Source organism: Oncorhynchus clarkii, chromosome 22 (assembly GCF_045791955.1).
Source record: "Oncorhynchus clarkii lewisi isolate Uvic-CL-2024 chromosome 22, UVic_Ocla_1.0, whole genome shotgun sequence".
NCBI classification, from domain to species: domain Eukaryota; kingdom Metazoa; phylum Chordata; class Actinopteri; order Salmoniformes; family Salmonidae; genus Oncorhynchus; species Oncorhynchus clarkii.
Genome location: NC_092168.1, coordinates 42828163 through 42854568, shown reverse-complemented (window position 1 = coordinate 42854568; position 26406 = coordinate 42828163). Strand labels below are relative to the sequence as shown.

The 26406-nt window shown below is 41.4% G+C and overlaps 2 protein-coding genes and 1 pseudogene across 2 annotated transcripts in view; all 3 read left to right on the top strand.

Annotated features, from left to right (window-relative positions):
• The window catches only part of LOC139380929 (major histocompatibility complex class I-related gene protein-like), a 401721-nt gene that overhangs the window by 153989 nt on the left and 221326 nt on the right, over positions 1-26406 (top strand). The window lies entirely within an intron of this gene.
• Positions 9098-10648, top strand: LOC139380302 (26S proteasome non-ATPase regulatory subunit 12 pseudogene; annotated as a pseudogene).
• LOC139380925 (NADH dehydrogenase [ubiquinone] 1 alpha subcomplex subunit 10, mitochondrial-like) lies at positions 11518-22173 on the top strand. Its single transcript, XM_071124093.1, has 10 exons — positions 11518-11721; positions 12115-12283; positions 12545-12760; positions 12979-13065; positions 13299-13420; positions 16236-16303; positions 16425-16479; positions 18467-18552; positions 18713-18821; positions 21499-22173. Exons 1-10 carry the CDS (start codon positions 11647-11649, stop codon positions 21565-21567), a joined length of 1056 nt encoding a protein of 351 aa, XP_070980194.1. The 5' UTR covers positions 11518-11646; the 3' UTR covers positions 21568-22173.

Below are 26406 nucleotides of genomic sequence, written 5' to 3'. Positions count from 1 at the left end.
TGACTGAGTTTTTGTGGACATGCAGACAACCTCAATCACTATATTTTATTACGGCTCTCCCACTCCACTGGTGCTCTCCCACTCGGCTGCTGCTCTCCCACTCGGCTGCTGCTCTCCCACTCGGCTGCTGCTCTCCCACTCCTCTGTTCTCTGTTACTGACAGTATGTTGGATATACAGTTCAGTATGTTTGATGTACAGTATGTTTGATGTTCAGTATGTTTGATGTACAGTTCAGTATGTTTGATATACAGTTCAGAATGTTTGATGTTCAGTATGTTTGATATACAGTTCAGTATGTTTGATGTACAGTACAGATATTATTTTCAATTTTTTATTTAACCAGGCAAATCAGTTAGGAACAAATTCGTATTTACAATGATGGCCTACCCGGCCAAACCCTAACCAGGACGACGCTGGGACAATTGTGCGCCACCCTATGGGACTCCCAATCACGGCTGGTTGTGATACAGCCTGGAATCGAACCAGGGTCTGTAGTAATGCCTCTTGCACTGAGATGTAGTGCCTTAGACCGCTGCGCCACTGGGGAGCCCCAGATATATATTATCCATATTAATTTTAAGCACAGCAATGTTAAGTGCTGTATCTTGTAGTCAACAACGGGATGCTACTTTACGAGGTTAATTTAAGTATGACTTGGAAGCTTGTTTTTTCACAGGGGCGCAGGCTTCAACCACATGCATCACATCCAGGGCTGATAAACTTGTTCTTCCAATTGCATACTGGTTTGAGTCTCATGAAGGCCTACAACTGGAATTGAATAGTAAAGGAAATGCCTGGAATGCACGATGCATAAATGTACAGTACTGTGCTGCTGATGGAGAAATCTTTACTCCAGCCTCTGTGCAATGCAGACTCTGTGCAATGCAGACTCGTATGGAACCCTAGTCTATACACACTGGGGGAAGCGGGAGAGAAAACATGATGCTAGCTATTCCTGTGTCACGGTTGTCATATGGAGGAGACCAAGGCGCAGCGTGCTAAGCCTACATACTTCTTTAATTAAATAAATAACACTGAACAAGCTATACAAAACAACAAACCGTGACGCTAATATCGCTAGTGTAGACAGGCAACTAAACATAGAATAAGAACCCACAAGATACCCAAGGAAAATGGCTACCTAAATATGGTCCCCAATTAGAGACAACGATAAACAGCTGCCTCTGATTGAGAACCAATCGAGGCAACCATAGACATATAAACACCTAGACTTACAAAAAACCCTAGACTTACAAAAAACCCTAGACATACAAAAAACCCTAGACAATACAAAAGCGAAACAAACCACCCTCGTCACACCCTGACCTAACCAACATAATAAAGAAAACAAAGATAACTAAGGTCAGGGTGACATCCTGTGGGAAGACAGTAGCATGTGAAGGCTGCACATGCATAATGATAACACCTCAACTTGTGACTTGTGAGTCTCAATATAGACTGTAAAACTGCTACTCCATTACCATCAGGTCATATAATGTGTCCAGGGAGTGTCATGGTTTCTGCCCATTTGGACTGCAACGGGCGAGCTGTAAATGGTGATGTTATTAGCTAATTATGGCAATCGCTTCTGTGTGTTCTGAGTTGGGGAGAAACCACAATGTCTGTCATGCAGGGAAGAGAGGACCATAATTGTTGTCCCATTTTTTGTGGTCTTTTCCCCGCCCCTCGGTGTTCACATCTTCCTCTGCTCTCTGTAGAAGAAACAGATTGTGGGGTCAACTACCAGCTCTACCTTCTCCTCTTGCATGAAATCTTTGATTTAGAACAAAAAATGTTCTATGCTGAAAAACGATCAAATATACTATGTCTGTTTCATTAAACAGAAGCAAATGTACTGTATCTTTTTCCTATTATAGGTCAGCAATATAAATAGTATGAAATGAAAGCATGCAGATTGGTTACACAGATCAGATAAAAACAGCTATGCAATATTTGGCAAATGAATATAAATCACTTCCATGAAGTATCTATTTTCAGTGAAGTACCGGGTTGAATGCTAAAAACCTACTTTTGTTGCCATGGATGTCCAGTTGTTTAATGATAAACAAAGCAGGCAAATTGCCTCCCTATTGGCACTGTAAAATCCACTGAGCTGCAGAAAAGTGAAATAAAACCTGCCATAAACTAGAGGAAATTCGTCAGAGATGCGTTGCCAAATGCCACAACTGGCCTCACAGGGTTTGAGCCGTGATACCTGAATATTGTTGTTTTACTGCGCTGGACTTTATTCACTAATTACCCTGGTTCCTGTAGATAAGTGTGTGTGTGTGTCTGTGTGTCTGTGTGTGTGTGTGTCTCAAGACGCATGTGTGTGTGGATGAATGGGGTGTGGTTGTGTGACCTTGGGTGCACTTACATGTGTCTATGTGGGGTTGTGGGTATTGATGAGCTTGGTGGATGGGTGTTTCTATGCTCTGTGTGTGTCTTACATGTATGTGCATGTGCAGCCTATCTTTAAACGGAAGCACAAATTGCACACTAGAAGTTTTGAAGATCGCCCCTTTTGCATTGGCCTCAGCAACTGTCAGCCAGCATCTATGTTACTTTACTTTCAGTCCATCTTCATTCACAGCTTTCTGTGAACTATCTTTCATAAAGTGAGGCCTAAACCAATATTAGTCTTCAATCTCTGAAAGATGTGATGAGGTTTGCCAAATATGTAATACGTGATGAGGTATGTAATCTCTGTAATACGTGATGAGGTTTGAAATGTCTGTAATACATGATTAGGTGTCTCTTGGTTACTGGAGGGTCCTTTACTTTAGTTTTTCCAAACCTTTTCTAACCAAGTCTTGGCAAGTAGTCACATACGTTGACCTTTTTTCTCTTGGTGCATTCTTTTTCCAGAAATTAAGTGAGAAATATTAGCTTGAAGTCGGAGGAATGAAATATAGAAGGTTGAGGCTGACAGTAGGCCATGTTCAACATTCATGGTCTCCAGGACAACAGGGGAAACAGACGCCAAGTCATGACCTTGAGCTGACAGAAAGGAAGTGTAATGGACCAGGGAGCTACAGGTGTTACTCCAAAGCAATAAGAGAGCTTTTGTATTCAAGGCTACAATTACTTATATCAAATGTTTATTTGTCACGTGCACCGAATACAACAGGTGTAGAGTAGACCTTACAGTGAAATGCTTACTTACAAGCCCTTAACCAACAATGCTTTAAGAAGTAAAAAAAAAAATATATATAAAAAAAGTTAAGTTAAAATAGACATTTTTTTCTTCTCCCTGGCAGATATGTTCTGTTCAGGATACGATGCGATGACAGTAAACATACAATGGATTCGAAACTAATTTGGACCCCTTGACTTTTTCCACATTTTGATTTACGTTACACCCTTATTCTAAAATGGATTAAATAAATGTTTTTCCTCTTCAATCTACACACAATAGCTCATAATGACAACGAGAAAACAGTTTTTTTTTACATTTTTGCAAATGTATTAAACATTTTTACATAAGTATTCAGACCCTTTGCTTTTAGACTCAAAATTGAGCTCAGGTGCATTCTGTTTCCATTGATCATCCTTGAGATGTTTCTACAACTTGATTGGAGTCAACCTGTGGTAAATTCAATTGATTGGACATGATATGGAAAAGCACACACCTGTCTGTATTAGGTCCCACAGTTGATAGTGCATGTCAGAGCAAAAACCAAGCCATGAGGTCGAAGGAATTGTCTGTAGAGCTCCGAGACAGGATTGTGTCGTCGCACAGATCTGGGGAAAGGTACCAAAACATTTCTGCAGCATTGGAGGTCCCCAAGAACAAAGTGGCCTCCATCATTCTTAAATGGAAGAAGTTTTAACCACCAAGACTCTTCATAGAGCTGTCCGCCCGGGCAAACTGAGCAATCGAGGGAGAAGGGCTTTGGTCAGGGAGGTGACCAAGAACCGATGGTCACTCTGGCAGAGCTCCAGAGTTCCTCTGTGGAGATGGAAGAACCTTCCAGAAGGACGACCATCTCTGCAGCACTCCACCAATGAGGCCTTTATGGTAGAGTGCACCTCATCAGTAAAAGTCACATGACACATGACCGCTTGGAGTTTGCCAAAAGGCACCTAAAGAAACAAGATTCTCTGGTCTGATGAAACTAAGATTGAACTCTTTGGCCTGAATGCCAATTATCGCATCTGGAGGAAACCTGGCACCATCCCTAAGGTGAAGCATGGCAGCATCATGCTGTGGGGATGTTTTTCAGTGGCATGGACTGGGAGACTAGTCAGGATCGAGGGAAAGATGAACAGAGAAAAGTACAGAGAGATCCTTGATGAAAACCTGCTCCAGAGCGCTCAGGACTTAAGACTTGGGTGAAGGTTCACCTTCCAACAGGACAACAACACTAAGCACACAGACAAGACAATGCAGGAGTGGCTTCGGAACAAGTCTCTGAATGTCCTTTAGTGGCCCAGCCAGAGCCCGGACTTTAACCCAATCGAAGATCTCTGGAGAGAGCTGAAAATAGCTGTATAGCGACGCTCCCCATCCAATCTGACGTAGCTTGAGAAGATCTGCAGAGAAGAATGGGAGAAACTCCCCAAATACAGGTGTGCCAAGCTTGCAGCCTCATACCCCAAAAGACTTGTGGTTTTAATCGCTGCCAAAGGTGCTCCAACAAAGTAATGAGTAAAGTGTCTGAATACTTATGTAAATGTGATATTTCCTTCTTTTTTTATACATTTGCAAAGAAATTCTGTGTAGATTGATGAGGGTAAAACACAATTTAATCAATTTTAGAATAAGTATGTAAAGTAACAGCATTTTGAGAAAAAAATCAAGGGGGTTGAATATTTTCAGAATGCACTGTCCGTTTTTCAAATACGCCTAACTAATTGTCCCCAATTTTATGTAGCCTACCGCAGCCTAATGTATCCAGTACAGTAAGTATTTTAAGCTACCGTGGCAGCATAATAGCCTACAGGGTCAGTTGGATCCATCTACTGGATTAAGAGTAGACCCTGTGTTGAAATCAACTCTTCAAGGAGCAGGAGAACAAACAGTATTACAATGTAGATGGATATACTTAAAGTAACTGTCCACAGTGTCCATAGCTGCAGCAAGTAGGGGTGCTGTGGGTGCTGCAGCACCCCCTGAAAAATCGGAATAATAAAATAAATTAAATCACAAAAGTAAGTATTAGGCCTTTGCAAGTCCTGTATTAGCGGATCAATAAAGCAGTCTGTATCTCGGGCAACAACAAAAAAATAGTCTATGACAGTGTCCAGTGAACATCGGACTATTTAAAGTGAATATTCTGTTAAAGCTGCAATATGTAACTTCTTGGGCGACCTGACCAAATTCATATAGAAATTAGTGTTACAGATCTGTCAGTCTCATTGAAATCAAGTCTAAGAAGTGTCTGATCTGTTCTATGTGCTCTATTTCTATGCTTCCTGTTATTCATTTTAGTGTTTGCGTCTTCTCTACTTTCAGTTTTGTACACCAGTTTCAAACAGCTTGAAAATACAATATTTCTGGCTATGGAAAATATATTTCACAGCAGTTTAGATGGTACAATGATTCTCTACAAAACTATTAGAATTTTTAACACCAGAAAATGGTTGGAGCGATTTCGGGCATAGTGCAGTTTCAACTCATACCAAAATAATGTTGTTGACTCATCCTATACTGATATTTGTGGTCAAAACATAAATTAGCGGGGGGGAAAAAACACTTTAAAAAAAGCCGCCAACCGTGGAATGAGTTTAACACCCCTGGTTTGTTTAGAGTAGGCGAAAGTAATTAGTGTCTATGGATGGTGTAATTTTGATCACATCTGCTGTAGTGTCAATTCTGTTCATTTGAAGTACTGTTGTACTTATAGACCAACAGCAGTGGTGTAAAGTACTTAAGTAAAAACATTTTAAAGTACTACTTAAAACCTCTTTGGGATAAGGGGCAGCATTTTCACTTTTGGATTAATAGCGTGCCCGATTTCAATTTCCTGCTACTCATGCCAAGAATATATGCATATTATTAGTAGATTTGGATAGAAAACACTCTGAAGTTTCTAAAACTGCTTGAATCATGTCTGTGAGTATAACAGAACTTATGTAGCAGGTAAAACCCCGAGGACTAACCATTCATTTTATGTCACTGTCTATTCAATGAGTTTTCATTGGGAAACGAGATTTCTAAGGCACTTGTTTGCAGTTCCTACCACTTCCACTGGATGTCACCAGTCTTTGGAAATTGGTTGATGTTATTCCTTTGTGTAATGAAGAAGTACGGCCGTCTTGAATTTGTGTCATTTGAAGTGTACTTTTTGAGAAGGCCCCTGACTGGAAAAGTAGCGTGAGTTTGTTGTCTTCCTGTATTGAACACAGATTGTCCCGTCTACAATTTGATCGATTATTAACGTTTAAAAATACCTAAAGTTGTATTACAAAAGTAGTTTGAAATGTTTTGGCAAATTGTACAGGTAACTTTTGAGACATTTTGTAGTGACGTTGCACAAATTGGAAGCTGCTTTTTTCTGGATCAAACCCGCCAAATAAATAGACATTTTGTATATATATATCGACGGAATTAATCGAACAAAAGGACCATTTGTGATGTTTATGGGACATATTGGAGTTCCAACAAAAGAAGCTCATCAAAGGTAAGGCATGATTTATATTTTATTTCTGCGTTTTGTGTGGTGTCTGTAGGGTTGAAATATGCTACTCTCTCTTTGTTTACTGTTGTGCTATCATCAGATAATAGCTTCTTATGCTTTCGCCGAAAGCCTTTTTGAAATCTGACCTGGATTCACAACGAGTGTATCTTTAATTTGGTATCTTACATGTGTGATTTAATGACAGTTTGAATTTCATAGTATTTTATTTGAATTTGGCGCCCTGCATTTTCCCTGACAATTGGCCAGGTGGGACATTTGTGTCCCGTCTATCCCAGAGAGGTTAAGTAGTTTTTGGGGGTATCTGTACGTCACTATTTACAGTGCCTTGCGAAAGTATTCGGCCCCCTTGAACTTTGCGACCTTTTGCCACATTTCAGGCTTCAAACATAAAGATATAAAACTGTATTTTTTTTGTGAAGAATCAACAACAAGTGGGACACAATCATGAAGTGGAACGACATTTATTGGATATTTCAAACTTTTTTAACAAATCAAAAACTGAAGAATTGGGCGTGCAAAATTATTCAGCCCCTTTACTTTCAGTGCAGCAAACTCTCTCCAGAAGTTCAGTGAGGATCTCTGAATGATCCAATGTTGACCTAAATGACTAATGATGATAAATACAATCCACCTGTGTGTAATCAAGTCTCCGTATAAATGCACCTGCACTGTGATAGTCTCAGAGGTCCGTTAAAAGCGCAGAGAGCATCATGAAGAACAAGGAACACACCAGGCGGGTCCGAGATACTGTTGTGAAGAAGTTTAAAGCCGGATTTGGATACAAAAAGATTTCCCAAGCTTTAAACATCCCAAGGAGCACTGTGCAAGCAATAATATTGAAATGGAAGGAGTATCAGACCACTGCAAATCTACCAAGACCTGGCCGTCCCTCTAAACTTTCAGCTCATACAAGAAGAAGACTGATCAGAGATGCAGCCAAGAGGCCCATGATCACTCTGGATGAACTGCAGAGATCTACAGCTGAAGTGGGAGACTCTGTCCATAGGACAACAATCATTCGTATATTGCACAAATCTGGCCTTATAGAAGAGTGGCAAGAAGAAAGCCATTTCTTAAAGATATCCATAAAAAGTGTAGTTTAAAGTTTGCCACAAGCCACCTGGGAGACACACCAAACATGTGGAAGAAGGTGCTCTGGTCAGATGATGCAAAACGTTATGTTTGGCGTAAAAGCAACACAGCTCATCACCCTGAACACACCATCCCCACTGTCAAACATGGTGGTGGCAGCATCATGGTTTGTGCCTGCTTTTCTTCAGCAGGGACAGGGAAGATGGTTAAAATTGATGGGAAGATGGATGGAGCAAAATACTGGACCATTCTGGAAGAAAACCTGATGTAGTCTGCAAAAGACCTGAGACTGGGACGGAGATTTGTCTTCCAACAAGACAATGATCCAAAACATAAAGCAAAATCTACAATGGAATGGTTCAAAAATAAACATATCCAGGTGTTAGAATGGCCAAGTCAAAGTCCAGACCTGAATCCAATCGAGAATCTGTGGAAAGAACTGAAAACTGCTGTTCACAAATGCTCTCCATCCAACCTCACTGAGCTCGAGCTGTTTTGCAAGGAGGAATGGGAAAAAATGTCAGTCTCTCGATGTGCAAAACTGATAGAGACATACCCCAAGCGACTTACAGCTGTAATCGCAGCAAAAGGTGGCGCTACAAAGTATTAACTTAAGGGGGCTGAATCATTTTGATTTGTTAAAAAAGTTTGAAATATCCAATAAATGTCGTTCCACTTCATGATTGTGTCCCACTTGTTGTTGATCCTTCACAAAAAAATACAGTTTTATATCTTTATGTTTGAAGCCTGAAATGTGGCAAAAGGTCACAAAGTTCAAGGGGGCCGAATACTTTCGCAAGGCACTGTATATTGTGGACAACTTTTCCTTTTACTTCACTACATTCCTAAAGAAAATAATGTACTTTTTTACTCTATACATTTTCCCTGACACCCAAAATTACTCGTTACATTTGTAATGCTTAGCAGGACAGGAAAATGTTCCAATTCATGCACTTATCAAGCGAACATCCCTGGTCATCCTTACTGCCTCTGATCTGGCGGACTCACAAAACACAAATTACTTCATTTGTAAATTATGTCTGAGCATTGGTGTGCCCCTGGCTTTCCGTAATTAAAAATATATAATATAAGGAATTTTAAATGATTCATACTTTTACTTTTGATTCTTACGTATATTTTAACAATTACATTTATTTTTGAGACTTAAGTATATTTAAAACCAAATACTTTCAGACTTTTACTCAAGTAGTATTGTACGGGGTGACATTCACTTTTACTTGAGCCATTTTCTATTAAGGTATCTTTACTTTTACTCAAGTATGACAATGGCTACTTTTTCCACCACTGACCAACAGCATAACCTTGGTGTGTGCATAGTTGAAGTTAGAAAATAGCTCTTAGCACTTAGCAGACATTTCATTTGTCAATTCGCCGTAGTATTCAACTTACGATGTCGGAAAACATGTCAGCAGAGGTGGAGCGATCAGAAAGATCAGATGGCAAGCTTGTGAAGATGGAGATTGACTACAGTTCAACTGTAGATACACGTCTACCGGAGTGTGCCAAAATGGCAAAAGAAGGTAGGCTGCAGGAGGCCGTTGAAAGCCTCTTGTCGCTGGAGATGCAAACAAGAACGGCTTCTGACATGGTGTCAACCTCCAGAATCCTGGTGGCCGTTGTGCAGATGTTCTATGAAGCGAAGGACATGGATGCCCTGAATGAAAACATCATGCTGCTCTATAAAATGAGGAGTCAGCTCAAAGGGGCTGTTGCTAAGATGGTGCAATAATGTTCTACATAATAAGTATGTAGATACCGTGACCGACCTGACCGTTAAGCTGAGACTCATTGACACACTACGCACAGTGACCGCTGGAAAGATCTATGTGGAGATTGAGCGAGCCAGGCTGACAAAAACATTGGCAAACATCAAGGAGCAGCATGGCGAGGTCAAAGAGGCCGCAGCAATCCTCCAAGAGCTGCAGGTGGAGACATACGGCTCCATGGAGAAGAAAGAGAAGGTGGAGTTCATCCTGGAGCAAATGAGACTGTGCATCGCTGTCAAGGACTACATCCGCTCCCAGATCATCAGCAAGAAGATCAACACCAAGTTCTTTACAGAGGATGGCACCGAGGAGTCTAAGCTGAAGTATTACAATCTGATGATCCAAGTAGACCTGCACGAGGGATCCTACTTGTCCATGTGCAAACACTACTGTGCCATCTATGATACCCCCTGCATTCTGGAGGATAGCTCCAAATGGCAACAGGCCCTGAAAAGTGTTGTTCTGTATGTGATACTGGCTCCCTACGACAACGAGCTGTCAGACCTGGTGCACAGAATCAACGAAGACAAGAAATTGGAAGAAATACCCAAATACAAGGACCTCCTGAAGCACCACCATGGAGCTAATGCGTTGGGCCTCCCTGGTGGAGGATTATGGGGAGGAGCTGACGTATTCAACTTCTTAGAGGAGGGCGAGAAGAGGTGGAAGGACCTCAAGAATAGAGTGGTGGAGCACAATATAAGAATTATGGCCAAATATTACACAAGAATCACAATGAAGAGGATGGCTGGCCTCCTGGACCTCTCCATTGACGAGTCTGAGGAGTTCCTCTCCAACATGGTGGTGAACAAGACCATCTACGCCAAGGTGGACAGGCTAGCCGGCATCATCAACTTCCAGAGGCCGAAGGACCCCAACGACCTGCCCAACGACTGGTCCCACAAACTGAACTCCCTCATGTCCCTGGTCAACAAAACCACACATCTCATCGCCAAAGAGGAGATGATACACAACCTGCAGTGATGAGGACCGAATGCATTGTTTTCATAAAAAAATCAAATGTTCTTCTGAATTTATATTGATGAATGAACCGTTATTCCAATGTCAACTACTCCAATTTTTGGAATAACAAATACCACATCCCTTTCTGTTTCTTACGGTCAGCAAAGTTGAAGCATTTACAATAAACAAGTCTTACGGCCATATGTTGTTACTATCTCTTGTCCCACTGATGTAATGCAAATTACATTGTTTAGAGTGGTCTCCCAATTGTATCTACTACAATCTGGGCATGTACTTTGTTCTAGAACCTAGACCACAGAGGGGCATACACCGTTAATGTTTTCTCTCCTGTTCCAACTCTCTTTTTCATGTAACCGTCATAAGGGATTTAGTGTTAGAGCATTTGCGTGCAACTTGCTGTATTAAAACATTTACTGTAAAAAAAGTTGACGTTAGAAAAGAGACAGTAGCTTCTTCTTCTTTGGTATCATGGTGTTCGCACGTTTTGTTTGTGCATGCCGCCACCTACTGGTAGTGTGTTCGATCACGTTACATTTGTGATACAAAAATAAAAAGGAAGGGGGAAAAATAAGAAATTGCACCACCAACCAACCCTACACCTATATAACACTATTTCATCAAAATAAAAAAATCTCAAAAACATCTTATAACTCTTCTGCGGTAAAATATCATACACCCATACTTCTCAGCTGCCACCTACGTTCATTAAAAACCCACTACAGACTACACCATTCCACTACTTTGATCCTATCTGCTCCTGCACCATGCCAACGGCCAGGGAGGACGGGATACCACCCGTTAACACACCCTGTAACTCTTCTAAACGAGACAGTAGGTAGATCATATTGAACATTTGAAATTCCTCTTTTTCTTTCAGGCAATTCAATTGCACACTATTGATGACGGCAATATTAAGCGACTGCGGCAAACCCACTCCCCCACTATTGAAAACGGCAATATTAAGCGACCACGGGCAAGAACCCCCCGCTCACACACACACACACACCCATTGAAAACGTCAATATTACGCGACTACGGGCACACACAAAAAACTCCCGACGCGTTATTGTCGCGCCTCGAAGGACTGTCAAATAGAGCGATTTTGGAGACGATTTGTGGTTCTGGTGGTAAATAACCATGGTGGTACGGGTGCTCCAGTTGGTCCTTCCCTCGGGGATAGCCGTGTTCAAAATAGGGACAACTATTCGGACGGTAAGGTTGTAAAACGAATTGCAGAAATGCTCTCTCGCGCAACGAAGGGCATCAAGTTCACAAGCTTTGGTACAAGGACACAATAACAACAATCCTAATGCTAACAGATGTGTGTTTTGCATCTGTCAACAACTATTCTGCAATAATGTATTGTAAATAATTAACAGCTAGCTTCATTTAACTCAAAGCAAGATTTCTAGCTAGCTAAATTAATTAGCTAATGTTTACTAGATGAGCTCAGAAGGTTGCCTGGTGGACCAGCCATTACCGGTTGATTTTAGTCAGGACAGGACAGAAGCATGACATTCACATGCTCATTCTATTGACACTGAGGACATTTCAATATTTGATTTGTGAACTACTGTTCATTGATAAACATATTCTGTATTTTAGGCTGGTATTCACACAAGCTCAGTAAGGAACCTGCGGTACGGTTGGTGGGCATATGCACTAGGCGAGAGGACAACTCCAAGGTTCAAGGAGAACAGCAAGATAATCTCCATTGATGGAAACCTGGCCTCAGGAAAGGGGGCACTGGCCCAGAATCTGGCTGAAAAGCTGGGTAATGATCAGGCAGTTATAAACTACTTGTTTATTAGGCTTTATAAGTTGGTAGGTTAGAAGTTGATAACGCCAATCATCTGCATTTTTATGACTCATTTAAAGTGCATATCAATGTGGCGTAGTTATGGTATTCTCTGGTAGTACAACATTTTTCTTTTTTTAATCCCTTTCCTACCTGCTGGGACAAAACAGAAGGGCACAATGACCCCCCGCCCCCATTGTAGATTGACAACATTAACACGTTGCCTGATGTCTGTAGGGATGCTGTACATGGCCGAGCCTGACACGCACTACTTGGACAAGATGACAGCGGAGAAGGCGCCTCTGCCAACCGCCTTTAATGGTAACTGCAGCCTGGAGAAGTTCTACGGAGACCCCAAGGCTGCTGACGGGAACTCCTACCGGCTGCAGGCATGGATGTACCTCATGAGGCTCCTGCAGTGGTCAGACGCCATGGAACACCTGCTCACCACAGGTATGGCTGGTTGGCTAAGAAATGCGCTCACATATCACACAAAAAAATGACAGCAAGATTGTGTTAGGCTATTGGGGAAAAACAACAGACATTTAGCTCTTGACGTGTTTCTGTAGTTAAATTAATGCCTAGTGCTATTCTAAATGTCTGTTTGCATTTAGATCTTTAACAAACATTATTCTATTCATGTTCTTGTCATGAACTTTCTCTCGCTCCAGGCCAAGGTGTGGTCTTAGAACGCTCCCCCTACAGTGACATGGTGTTTGTGGAGGCCATGTTCAAACAGGGTTACATCAGAAAGCAGTGTAAGTACTGAAATCCCTATAACAAGGGTGGAACAGATCTGAATAGTATTTTTGTATTGTTATGAATCGGATCTGGTTTAACACCAACTTGACAATACCATGATATTGAAAGGTCATTAGTGTTTTCAATAAATAAACTGGGTGAAGAAGCTTTTTGCTCTATGTCACCATAAATAACATGGGGGCATTTTACATTGCTGAGGTTGATTAATCTTGTATGTTCTGTAATGCAGGTGTTGACCACTACAATGAAATCAAAGGTATCAGCATCTGTGAGTTCCTTCCCCCCCACTTGGTCATTTATGTGGACATGCCAGCAGAAGAAGTGCAGAAGAAGCTGAAGGCATCAGGCAAGGTAGTGAGAGAAAAAATATCAGCCATACTAACCTCTTCTTGACATATCGTCTGTTTGTGTGAAAGACCATCCATACTATCCTCTTCTTGACATATTGTCTGTCTGTGAAAGACCATCCGTTATGTAGAACCTGTGGAATGTGACTGAACTTGTTTATTTAACAGATTTTGAGACCTGTCCAAAAAGTATTGTAAATTGTGTGAATGCCTGGCACTGCTACAAGTTTTTCATATATTGATTTACACTTCAATCCAATCAGAGACCCACAACTTTGGAAAACTGATCTAAAGTATGAATCAAATCACGCAAGTTGAAAATAGCCTAGGTTTTAAGCACTGATGACTTGTCGTTAACACTACTCTTAAGACTCCATATGTAACTTGATTTGCCCCGGATTCCTCCAACCCTCCGTGATTATCTTTAAAGAGGGGATTATTGCTGGGGCCTCAATGCTAATAACTACCAGGCTTTGTGAGGCTCGACCGCCTGCCTGCCCGCCTGCCTGCCAAGTGTGAGAGGTGCTAAATAGGCAGCGCAGGATGGAAAGCCACAACTCATTTCTGTAATTGTGACTGATTACCAGAGGCATTTCGCAAATTACAAATTCAAATTAAGAACATCATTCTCCGTTTGTGACAGGCTGAGCATAGTCTTTTTCTGTTTCTGAAATGGATCACAACCACTGTAGACTTTGAGACCAGTTTAAAAATTATTTTAAATAATGCAAAAACACAGTGCTGGAGAAGAAAGTAAAAGTGCAGTATGTACCATGTAAAAAGCCAACGTTTAAGTTCCTTGCTCAGAACATGAGAACATATGAAAGCTGGTGGTTCAATATTCCCAGTTCTTCAATATTCCCACTTTTACTTTGTAGTTATTATAGGATTGTAGTTATGGAATGGTTATGGGATGACGCTCTAACCTAGTGGTTAGAGCGTCGGACTAGTAACCGGAAGGTTGCAAGTTCAAACCCCCGAGCTGACAAGGTACAAATCTGTCATTCTGCCCCTGAACAGGCACTGTTCCTAGGCTGTCATTGAAAATAAGAATTTGTTCTTAACTGACTTGCCTAGTTAAATAAAGGTTTAAAAAAAAATAGGGATTATGACATGTCAACCATTTCTCTCTATACCATTTGTATTTCATTTACCTTTGACTATTGGATGTTCTTATAGGCACTTAGTTGATAGGCTTGAAGTCATAAACAGCGCTGTGCTTCAAGCATTGCTGCTCGCAAACGCAGTAAAGTGCTGTTTGAATGAATGCTTACGAGCCTGCTGTTGCCTACCACCGCTCAGACTGCTATATCAAATCATAGACTTAATTATAATAAACAAACAGAAATACGAGCCTTTGGTCATTAATATGGTAAAAATCCGGTAACTATCATTTTGAAAACAAAACATTTATTATTTCAGTGAAATATGGAACCATTACGTATTTTGGCGAACAGGTGGCAACCCTAAGTCTAAATATTGCTGTTACATAGCACAACCTTCAATGTTATCTATTAATTATGTACAATTCTGGCATATTAATTACTGTCTTTGTTAGGAAGAAACACAGTTCGCAACAAGCCAGGCGGCACTAAGTGTTGCATATACCCTGACTGTGCTCGCACTGAACGCAAGAGAAGTGACACAATTTCCCTAGTTAATATTGCCTGCTAACATGCATTCATTTGAACTAAATATGCAGGTAAAAAAATATATACTTCTGTGTATTGATTTTAAGAAAGACATTGATGTTTATGGTTAGCTACATTTGTGCAACGAATGTGCTTTTTTCACGAATGTGCTTTTGTTAAATCATCACCCGTTTGGCGAAGTTGAAGTAGGCTGTGATTAGATGATAAATTAACAGGCACCGCATTGATTATATGCAATGCAGGACAAGCTAGTTAACCTAGTAATATCATCAACCATGTGTAGTTAACTAGTGATTATGTGAAGATAAGTTAGAAACTTAGCTAGAAACTTACCTTTGGCACCTTGCAGCCACAAGGTCCTTTTTGACGCTGCACTCGTGTAACAGGTACTCAGCCTGCCACGCAGTCTCCTCATGGAGTGCAATGTAGTCGGCCATAATCGGCGTCCAAACAGGCAGATTACCGATTTTGTTATGAAATCGGCCCTAATTAATCGACCATGCTGATTAATCGGTTGACCCTAGTTATGAAATCGGCCCTAATTAATCGACCATGCTGATTTAATCGGTTGACCCTAGTTATGAAATCGGCCCTAATTAATCGACCATGCCGATTAATCGGTTGACCCCTAGTTCAGCCATCAGTTTTAAAGCTGTTAAAAAAGCAAATGTATGCTGTGTATGAACTTATGCTATTCAATGTTTCGGATGCATGTTAAATAACCTAATGTCTTGTTCAGGATATATGCCCAAAAGCTGCACTGTGTTTTAGGGTTTAAGCTTAATAATGGTCAATACAGGAATGAAATCAAACTGAAGCCTGGATAGGAATACGAGGGTTTGTCCTTGGCATAGATCTGTATCCGTTCCCACTGAACCATTTGATAGCTTGTGCCAAGAGTATTCTCAAGTTAAAGCCTCATTACCTTTCTGCTCTACAAATCAGATCATTGAAGGTGAGAATGTGTTTCAACAGCCGTTCCAAACCGTTCTTCTGATTGTTGACCACTTTGGGTGTTCCACTTGTTAACTTCAATCCATTTAAGGCACTTACACTAAGCCAGTGAATTGTGTTGAATGTGGTGTAGTTATTTAAACTTTTCAAATAGCCTATTTACTAATGTGTGTTGTTCCTGTCTTTTATTCATCTATCCTGTCTTACCCTCAGGATGTGCCCCTACCCTATCTGAAGAGCATTGAGGACGCGTACAAGAAGACCTACCTTCCCAAAATAAGGTTGGTGGACTACAAAGCTGTCTATTGAAGGGAATACTATGCTCGATACCTCTGCGATGACCCCATGGATGGCTCATCATGCTGTTTAACCTTTTTTTGAGATAGTTTTTCTGTATTTCAGTGAGAATGCAGAATTGCTTGCTTATGATGCAACGCAGGCACAAGACATCGAGAGGGTAAGAAAATGCAAAGTGTTGACTAGAGGCCAGGGATCGCCACCCTTGTCAAGATGACTTGATGTGTATCTATACTGAACAGAAATATCTGAATGCAACAATTTCAACGAATTTACTGAGTTACAGCTCATATAAGGAAATCAGGCAATTTAAATAAATTCATTAGGCCCTAATCTATGGATTTCACATTACTGGGCAGGGACGCTGCCATGGGTGGACCTGAAAAGGCATAGTCCCACCCACTTGGGAGCCATGCCCACCCACTGGGGAGCCAGGCCTCACCAATCAGAATTAGTTTTTCCCCCCACAAAAGGGCTTTATTACAGACCTAGATGCTCCTCACTTTCATCAGCTGTCGTGGTGACTGGTCTCAGACAATCCCGATGGTGAAGAAGCCGGATGTGGAGGTCCTGGGCTGTGGTGGTTACACGTGGTCTACGGTTGAGGGCAGTTGGATGTACTGCCAAATTCTATAAAACAACATTGGAGGCAGCTTATGGTAGAGATATGAACATTCAATTCTCTGGCAACAGCTCTGGTGGACATTCCTGCAGTCAGCGTACCAATTGCACACTCCCTCAAAACTTGAGCCATCTGTGGCATTGTGTTATGTGACAAAACTGCACATTTTTTGTGGCCTTTTATTGTTCCCCGCACAAGTGTAATGATCATGCCTTGTAATGCCATGCCGTGTAATGATCATCATATCGATCCCGTTAGCGGGATCTAAGCCATAAGATTAATCAGCTCCTTAATATGCCACACCTGTCAGGTGGATGGATTATCTTGGTAAAGGCTAAATGCTCACTAACGGGGATGTAAAACAAATTTGTGCACAACATTTGAGAGACATAAGCTTTTTGTGCGTATTGAACATTTCTGGGATCTTTTATTTCAGCTCATGAAACATGGGACCAACACTTTACATGTTGCTTTTATATTTTAGTTCAGTAATAGATACACGGGCTCTGATACGATACAGGAACGATACGTTTTAGTTTGAAACGATTTGGTTTGATTTTAGAGGAATGAATCGATACGATTCGATGCACTAACATTTGTTGCATTGACACATTCATTTTTCCATTCTGAGTTAAAATCTGCTTCTGATTGAGGGGCTTTTCTGAGCTGGATTTGTGTATGGTGTGTGTAGTCACCTGAGCCATAAGGGACACTGGGCATCTAACACTATCAGTTAAGGGGGCGACAATATTTTGCTTTTTGTCCTCCACTACTTATGCTCTGAAATCACCATCTTGCAGGACAGGCATGCAGATGCAAGCAATTAGTTAATGATTTAGTGACGTCATTCCTTACAAAGCTGTCCCACAGCTTCACCACAATATTGCATCGGCACCGAAGTATGGCAATAATATTGTATCGTTGAGGTCCCTGGCAATTCCCAGCCTTATTACATTGGTTGTCACTCAAAAAAATAAAGCCTAATATTGCACAAGCCATTTCGCCCACATTTGAATGCTGAAGGTGACCTGCAGATGTGCCAGATCAGGAATAGGCTTACCTCTCATTGGTCAGTGCACACAAAGCTGCGTGCAGATTGACTATGATACAAATATTCCCTGGGGTTGTTCGGCATGGAAAATGACTTGTAGATCAATGGCTGCCAAAATAATTACATGCTTAGTTTAACACTGAAGGAGAGGACACCGTTGTCACAAAATATGAGGGAATTTCCAAAGGTAGAGAGAAGGTAATTTGAGCATTTAAAAATATTTTTTGCGATGCATAACATTTGAATCGATTTTTCTGAACAATGCATGCTATATTTGGATCTGTTTGGGTTTACACAGACCGATGCACTCATATCTTAAACATATAAAATGGGACCGATATGAATCGCTGCATCCCTATTGGAGACATGAGAACACAAACATACTGTTGATGTTATTTTATAGGCCTATCCAATCCCTCACAAAATCCTATTGTCAAAATAGACTTACATTCTTTTTGTTTATCTCATCTACAGATTGCAGAAGACATTGAGGACTTGAAGTTCGAGAAAGGACCTTGGGTAGAACAGGATGACGTCACATTACACTACATGAGAATGCTGTAAGTAGATCCACTTCATTTGTTCCCTAGATGTGTAGCCCTGAAAGTGTTGTCGCTACATTCCTGTCACATTTAGTACATGGGTAGGCCTATATAGTATATTTTGGAGCTCTATAGGCCTTCTCATCAGCCTGCTGTTTTCCTGCCTCTCTCTCCCCAGGGTGGAAGACAAGATGAGGGTGGCAGACCTGGCCCTTGTACCCAACTTCCTCCCTGAGGTCACCATCGGCGCTCACGAGTATGACGCAGGCTACTATGCCTTCAAATCGGTAAGGGAGAAAAGCACTCTACTTATCTTATGATATACCTGATATAACCAGACCACTTCTCTAATTTTTTTTATTTTTTTATACCTTTATTTAATTCAGCTAGTCCGTTAAGAACACATTCTTATTAATAATGAGGTCCTACCTGGGAACAGTGGGTTAACTGCCTTGTTCAGGGGCAGAACGACAGAATTTTACGGGGATTCGATCCAGCAACATTCACAACGCTCTAACCACTAGGCTACCTTCCGCCCCTCTTATGACGTTGTGGTGCTAGATCACCTGATATATCTACACTATGAGAGAAGTGGAGAATAATGAGGTTTGGACCTTAACCGTGCTGGATAATGAGGTTGGGCCTTAACCGTGCTGGAGAATGAGGTTTGGACATTAACCGTGCTGGAGAATGAGGTTTGGGCCTTAACCGTGCTGGAGAATGAGGTTTGGGCCTTAACCGTGCTGGAGAATGAGGTTTGGGCCTTAACCGTGCTGGAGAATGAGGTTTGGACCTTAACCGTGCTGGAGAATGAGGTTTGGGCCTTAACCGTGCTGGAGAATGAGGTTTGGGCCTTAACCGTGCTGGAGAATGAGGTTTGGGCCTTAACCGTGCTGGAGAATGAGGTTTGGACCTTAACCGTGCTGGAGAATGAGGTTTGGGCCTTAACCGTGCTGGAGAATGAGGTTTGGGCCTTAACCGTGCTGGAGAATGAGGTTTGGACCTTAACCGTGCTGGAGAATGAGGTTTGGGCCTTAACCGTGCTGGAGAATGAGGTTTGGGCCTTAACCGTGCTGGAGAATGAGGTTTGGACCTTAACCGTGCTGGAGAATGAGGTTTGGACCTTAACCGTGCTGGAGAATGAGGTTTGGACCTAAACACTACTCCTTTTCACCCTTTTTATTTGAGTTTTTTTTTTGTGTAGTATTTTCCTTCTCCCTCTCTTCTGGCTTGTGTCTGTCCACAATGTTTTTTCCTCCATTTTTCCTCCATCATAAACTGAAATGTATAGAATGATGGAGATGCCAGATGTGGAATATTCTCATGTCTCTAATAGTCATTGCTATCATTGTTGCAGGAAAACATTCTGTTCTGACCTTTAAAGTTTATTGACTGGAGATGAGTTGTCTGGCTGCTGCTGTAAAGTGGGGGTATAAAATGTGCTACAGGGTCTTTTGGGCTGATGTTTTGTATGGTGTGCATTATCATACTAGAACAAGTGGGAGGATAAGCATGGGGTAATATGAACTATGGCGAGCTTAGGTTGTCTATATTTTCTCCTCCGTACTTTTGTGTTGACAAAGTTCACTTCTGCTAAAGTGCAGGGTAGGATTCTGCAATAGAGCATGTACTGTGTTTGACAAAACTAGGAATCGATAGGGGCTTGTCTGGGGATTCATTTAGGTTTCGGCAGGTAAAAAACTTGAGTTGAACCGCAGATGCCAAGAACTCAAAGTAAACAAAATAACTTGAATTCCTCTCCAATATTGATATTTGCAATCAAACACAACTTCTCCAATCTTCAATTGTATTTGAAGCTGTAAATAAATGTATTTTATTATTAGCTTCTTTGGCTGTCTGATAACAGTACTGGATAAGAGAAGCCGTGTAGGACTCTGTTAACACTAGACTCTTTTTATTATTATTTTTTTTACTCAGTCTCACAAGACTCATGGTGTAGCGTGGCCCGGGTGACAGAGAGCGGCGTGGCTGTATCACATTAGCAGTAACTAATACAGTAACTTATCACATTAGCAGTAACTAATGCAGTAACTAATCACATTAGCAGTGACTAATGCAGTAACTTATCACATTAGCAGTAACTAATACAGTAACTTATCACATTAGCAGATTGCAATGTCGCCCCCAGTGACACAACACTTTGCTTTACCATTAGTCTTTACTATCATCCCATGTCTAAGGGATAGATGAGTCTTGAGTGGCTAGTTCTTCAAAGCTTAAGGGAGTAAGTAGGCCCGGCTCCTTAAATCATAGAACTCTTAAACATGCCCAAGTGTCCTGTGGAATCTCACTTGTCTCTTCTTACCCAAACAATTCCCACAACTGATTTTGGACTTATGATTATTGAAAACCCCTTGCTTTGGCTTAGTTTTAATGATTTGTTTTGTAAAGTGTATGCTATGACTTTCCCCCTTCAGAGGGTTTCAGAACATGTCAACTATTACTCACTTGATTTAATTCCATGCTCAGTATTCAAGGGATACTTCGGGATTTTGGCAATGAGGCCCTTTATCTATTTTCCCAGAGTCAGATGAACTCATGGACACCATTTATTATGTATTTGCCTGTGGTTTGAAGGACGTTACTAACTAGTACTGGTGCAATTGCTAACTAGCGTTAGCTAATGCTAGTTAGCGTTTGCTCGCGAAACTACCTCTAACTTCCTTCATACTGAACACGGAGACAAAAAAAATGGTATCCACAAGTTTATCTGACTCTGGGGAAGTGGATAAAGGGCCTCATTGCCAAAATCCTGAAGTATCCCTTTTAAGTTGTTTAATTTTAGCCAACCTGTCTGTTTCTCACTTACATTTTCTTGCGATATATTTTGCCAACTATTCCAGGTAATACAGCCCAGATGTGTTAGGAAGCCTAATAGGCTATTTCCCCTGTCACTTCTCTCCATATAATTCAATTCACAAATGTTTCTTTTCTCTCCAAAAGCTCCTGGGAAAGAAGTATGCTGAAGGTTATAACGCAGATATCGGAGATAAGAACATCTGGCTGAAGTGATTGCGTGGACCTGACTTTCTCCGGAGCTGATTGGTGTAGATGAATGTTTCCTGCCTCATTCCCTCCCTCACGCACCTGCTCACTCCTCCCTATGGGCAGAGAAGTCTAAATATGGGCTCATCCATTTCATCCGATCAGCAATGTTCTCTTCTGTCTATGTATCAATGTACGCATTAAAAACTTTAAAAAATAATCTAAACTTTTTAAAATGGCAATGTTCCTTCATGTTTAAAATATGCATCTAGCTTTTTCAAGAACGATAATAGCAATTGGGATGAAAGAGGAGATATTTCAGCTCATCCTAAGTCATATTACTGACTTTTATTCAGGAAACTTTCAAGTTTGCTGTCCCAGTTTAAGCGACTTGCATCATTATAATGTGTCCTTTTAGTATTTTCTTTAGCAGATGCTTCAGTGACTGACTCGGTGCCAATTGAGGTGTTTACAACCCCATAGGGGCTCTGGAAGCAGGTAGCCAATTCGACAGGACTTCAGTGTGCCTGTTGTACCAAACGTGTCTGTTGTAATGAAGTGGCTCACAAACCAATTGGCTTCCAGCTGTTCTATAGCTGCATATCATATCAGTTATAAATAACGTGTATAAAATGTGCCTCGGCAGTTATGATATATGCGTTAAGGACAACATATACTTTTGCTTGCATTTCATGAATGGGAAGGATTGTGTTTCATTCAGATGACGGTTCAGGTGCTTCTCATTTCAGTCTCGTGGTATTGTTAGGTTCTTCGAGTAAAAACTCACAGATGATAAGTAAAGCTCAAACCAAGTTTATTCACACACTGGGTTATACAGCTGCATACGACAAAGACATGGTTCCACCAGCACAAATATATATATATATATATATACCCCAATTTTGGGGAAGTATCCTCCTTTCCTCTAAACATGACATCTTTATTGCTAGGCAGAACTTTAGTTCTTCCTCACTTTATCTGACCTGACCTCAGCCCCAAATTCCTCACTTCTCCCAATGGGATCCCTGATGTCTACCGATAACATATTCTGACCATGTGAATGTTCCACATTCCCCTCTCTCCCTCAGTGACATGAATAGGGATACTTCATATTTTCAAGTTTAGAACTCGGAACCCATCAGTGGGGATCAGATAAAGGGATTGTCCAGAGGGCTTAACATGGTCAAATTGACTCAGCCAAAAACATATCTAAATTCAGATTTATTGTTGAACCAGAACATCAATTGTTATTTCTGGTTGTTTATCAAAGTTAGCTGGCTAAATAATTGATCCTGAGATATAGTATACCCCTCTGTTGTTCAGGTAAAAAAAAAAAAAACACAAGAACAATTCCTCTCTCTTTTCACAGATTGACTTTAAGAGCCTGATTGCTATTAATTTACCACCAGCTGACTCTTCAGCATTTACTCCCCCCTATCTCTCTCTCACACACACACACACACACCCAACAGTATTTACACACCTACACCACTGTAGCTCAGTGCAGACAGACGACAGGGTGCTTTTACTCTCTGACAGAGAGGAGCAGAGCCGTAGGCTGGGGCAATTCGACACTGTCCTCTACCAAAGTGTTAATTGAAAAGACGACATTAAGAACGTTAAAGGAGCCCTTGTTGACCTCACCTTAAAAGTGTCACTGTGATCTGTTAGTGAAGCTCTGCTGCTCTTTCCTGTGCAAATGGTTCTAGCAGGTGAAACCTTTCAATGAACAAATGCCTCCCTCCCCTGAGTCCATTTTCACATGGGCCACTTTGAAATCAATCGACAGTAGGCTAGTGATTTTCCCAGCTCATGAGAGAAGCAAGAGTTTGGTAATTGCCATTATAAAATGAGTCTCATGACTTGTTATAGGATGTCACGGTCACAGTTGAAATCCGTTTTACAGAACTCTCTTATGGCGGCTCAGACGGATCATTTTACAAAGCTAGACACCAACCATGTGGCAAGAATTGGAAAACACATTCAAAAGGGCAACTGGAGGACGAAGAGTAAGCTGCATCATGACGATAAAAAAGAAGTTAAACTTCTAGAAGGTTATGGCCTACTTCTTCAGTACATTTTGTCTGGGGCTATAAACCATTCAGCTGAAAATATATTTCATTAAGTCCAACTCTGAAAACTGAGCAGCACAGTTCATGTGGTAGTTCAGTTTGATCATTTCGCCATATGATGCCATCTTCAGCCAGTCTGGACTCTGGAGTCAGTTTTTGGTCCCACTGGCTCGGTTGTCTAAGCCTGAACACACTGACCAAATCTGTAGAAATCGCTCTGGCTCTGCGAGAGAAGCAGTGAAAATGTCTCTTTATTTTGTCAGCTGGAGGAGCTAGCGTCTTGTAGTAACTCATCAACTCCTGATTGCCAGTACTGATACAGTACTGTGAGACAAGGGGAAGTTTCCAATTACGCACATCCTGCTGATAGATCCCAACGGCATTCTTGGGTCTTGGACTTCATATGATACTTTCTCCCAATTTAATTAGTGTAATCGGCAGTTTGAATCAAAGAAACCAACGTTTCTTGGTCCAATGCTAAAATGCTCTCTGGTTTCAATGGTTTCTATTTCAAAGTTTTCTTATGTCAGTAATTTCTTTGGATTTGTGAAACATGGAACTGCATTTTTCAATTTTTTCTCGTCTTTTCAATTTCTTTGTCAGTTGACTGCGAGGGAGATTTAGGATTATGAAGCACAAACCAGATTAGGTGCCGTGGCCTCAGTCGAGATGGTTTGCAGTTGCACTGTAGGAGAGGAGGCTCAGTTTCAAAAGGGGGCACTGTTGTGCCACTGCAACAGTACATTTTCTGTCTTTGATATGCATACTGTGGTGTGTCGTTTTTAGTCTCCGTGCTTTTGTCCTGGGTGCAGTTGATGTCAAGAAGCTTCTATTATGACATCAGCATTTTAAGAATATACATTTTTAATGTCCTCAGAGGGACTTATCCAGCAGTTGTTGTTGGAGGTTCTTTAGTCTTTGATTTGAGAGAATATTTAGGATGCTAATATATGATATACATACTAATATGCCTGCTGCCAGTAAAATAGGCTATAATAGCAGAGGTATATGATATTATCAGAATCTATAAATTGTAATTAATGTAATAAACAATGCAATTAATTGAAAAGTAATACAACATTGATTTAATTAACATCTGTCCAGAGCACTTAAATGAACAATATTTTCCATGATCATCCATCAATGCTCTTTAAAAAACAAAATCATGCCGATAAATCAATATTGGTCATGTGTTGTAGTTTAAGGATAAATACTACTTTCTTGGGATCCACCAACGTGATTCTTCTGAATGGACTAAAATCAGTTAGTTGTGTAAGTCAGAATGAGTCACTCATAATGATTGGACAAGCTTTACATCTCTGCTGATATCAAACATTCCAAACAGATTTGTGCTGCCCCTCGTTTAAAACAGCAGTCACATTGACAGTCTACGTCAACCTCAAGGAAGTTTATTCGCCTGAGACCCCATATTCCTTCACTTACAATTTGGATCCAACAGACTCTATAGTATGTCTACAGTGCATTCGGAAAGTATTCAAACCCCTAGACTTTTACAAATGTTGTTACATTACAGCCTTTTTCTAAAATTGATTCAATTGTTTGTTTTCCTCACACAATACCCCCATAATGACAAAGCAAAAACAGTACTTTGTTGAAGCACCTTTGGCAGTGATTACAGCCTCAAGTCTTCTTGTGTATGACGCTACAAGCATGGCACACCTGTATTTGGCGAGTTTCTCCATTGCTGCACAGCTATTTTCAGGTGTCTCCAGAGATGTTCGATTGGGTTCAAGTCCGGGCTCTGGCAGGGCCACGCAAGGACATGCAGAGACTTGTCCCAAAGCCATTCCTGCATTGTCTTGGCCGTGTGCTTAGGATCTTTCTGTACTTTGCTTCGTTCATCTTTCCCTCAATCCTAACTCGTCTCCCAGTTCCTGCCTTTGAAAAACATCTCCACAGCATGACGCTGCCACCACCATGCTTTACTGTGCCAGGTTGGTGCCAGGTTTCCTCCAGACGTGACACTTGGCATTCAGGCCAAAAAGTTAAATCTTACTTTCATCAGACCAGAGAATCTTGTTTTTCATGGCCTGAGAGTCCTTTAGTTGCCTTTTGGCAAACTCCAAGCGGGCTGTCATGTGCCTTTTACTGAGGAGTGGCTTCAGCCTGGCCACTTTACCATAAAGGCCTGATTGGTGGAGTGGCAGGGAACTGAGCGATTGAGCGATCACCAACAGGACAAGGGGAAGGGAACTGAGCGATCACCTCTAGGAGAGTTAAAAGGGAACTGAGTGATCACCCCCAGGACAAGGGGAAGGGAACTGAGCGATCACCTCTAGGAGAGGGAGAAGGGAACTGAGCGATCACCTCTAGGACAAGGGGAAGGGAACTGAGCGATCACCTCTAGGAGAGTGAGAAGAGAACTGAGCGATTGAGCGATCACCAATAGGACAAGGGGAAGGAAACTGAGCGATCACCTCTAGGAGAGTGAAAAGGGAACTGAGCGATCACGCCCAGGACAAGGGGAAGGGAACTGAGCGATCACCTCTATGAGAGGGAGAAGGGAACTGAGCGATCACCTCTAGGAGAGGGAGAAGGGAACTGAACGATCACCTCTAGGAGAGGGAGAAGGGAACTGAACGATCACCTCTAGGAGAGTGAGAAGGGAACTGAACGATCACCTCTAGGAGAGTGAGAAGGGAACCGAGTGATCACCCCCAGGACAAGGGGAAGGGAACTGAGCGATCACCTGTAGGAAGGGATTCCGAAGGCAGAGGACAAGGTAGATGCAAGCCACCAGGGGTTGGAGAACATAATGAGCAGATCAAAGCAT

What these genes read in the sequence shown, in the direction of transcription:
- LOC139380925 (XM_071124093.1), top strand. Translation starts at nt 11,647, where the DNA reads ATGGTGGTACGGGTGCTCCAGTTGGTCCTTCCCTCGGGGATAGCCGTG. An exon ending in AGGCACAAGACATCGAGAGG is followed by an intron (nt 16,480 to 18,466) that starts GTAAGAAAATGC and finishes TCTCATCTACAG; the next exon opens with ATTGCAGAAGACATTGAGGA. An exon ending in TTACACTACATGAGAATGCT is followed by an intron (nt 18,553 to 18,712) that starts GTAAGTAGATCC and finishes CTCTCTCCCCAG; the next exon opens with GGTGGAAGACAAGATGAGGG.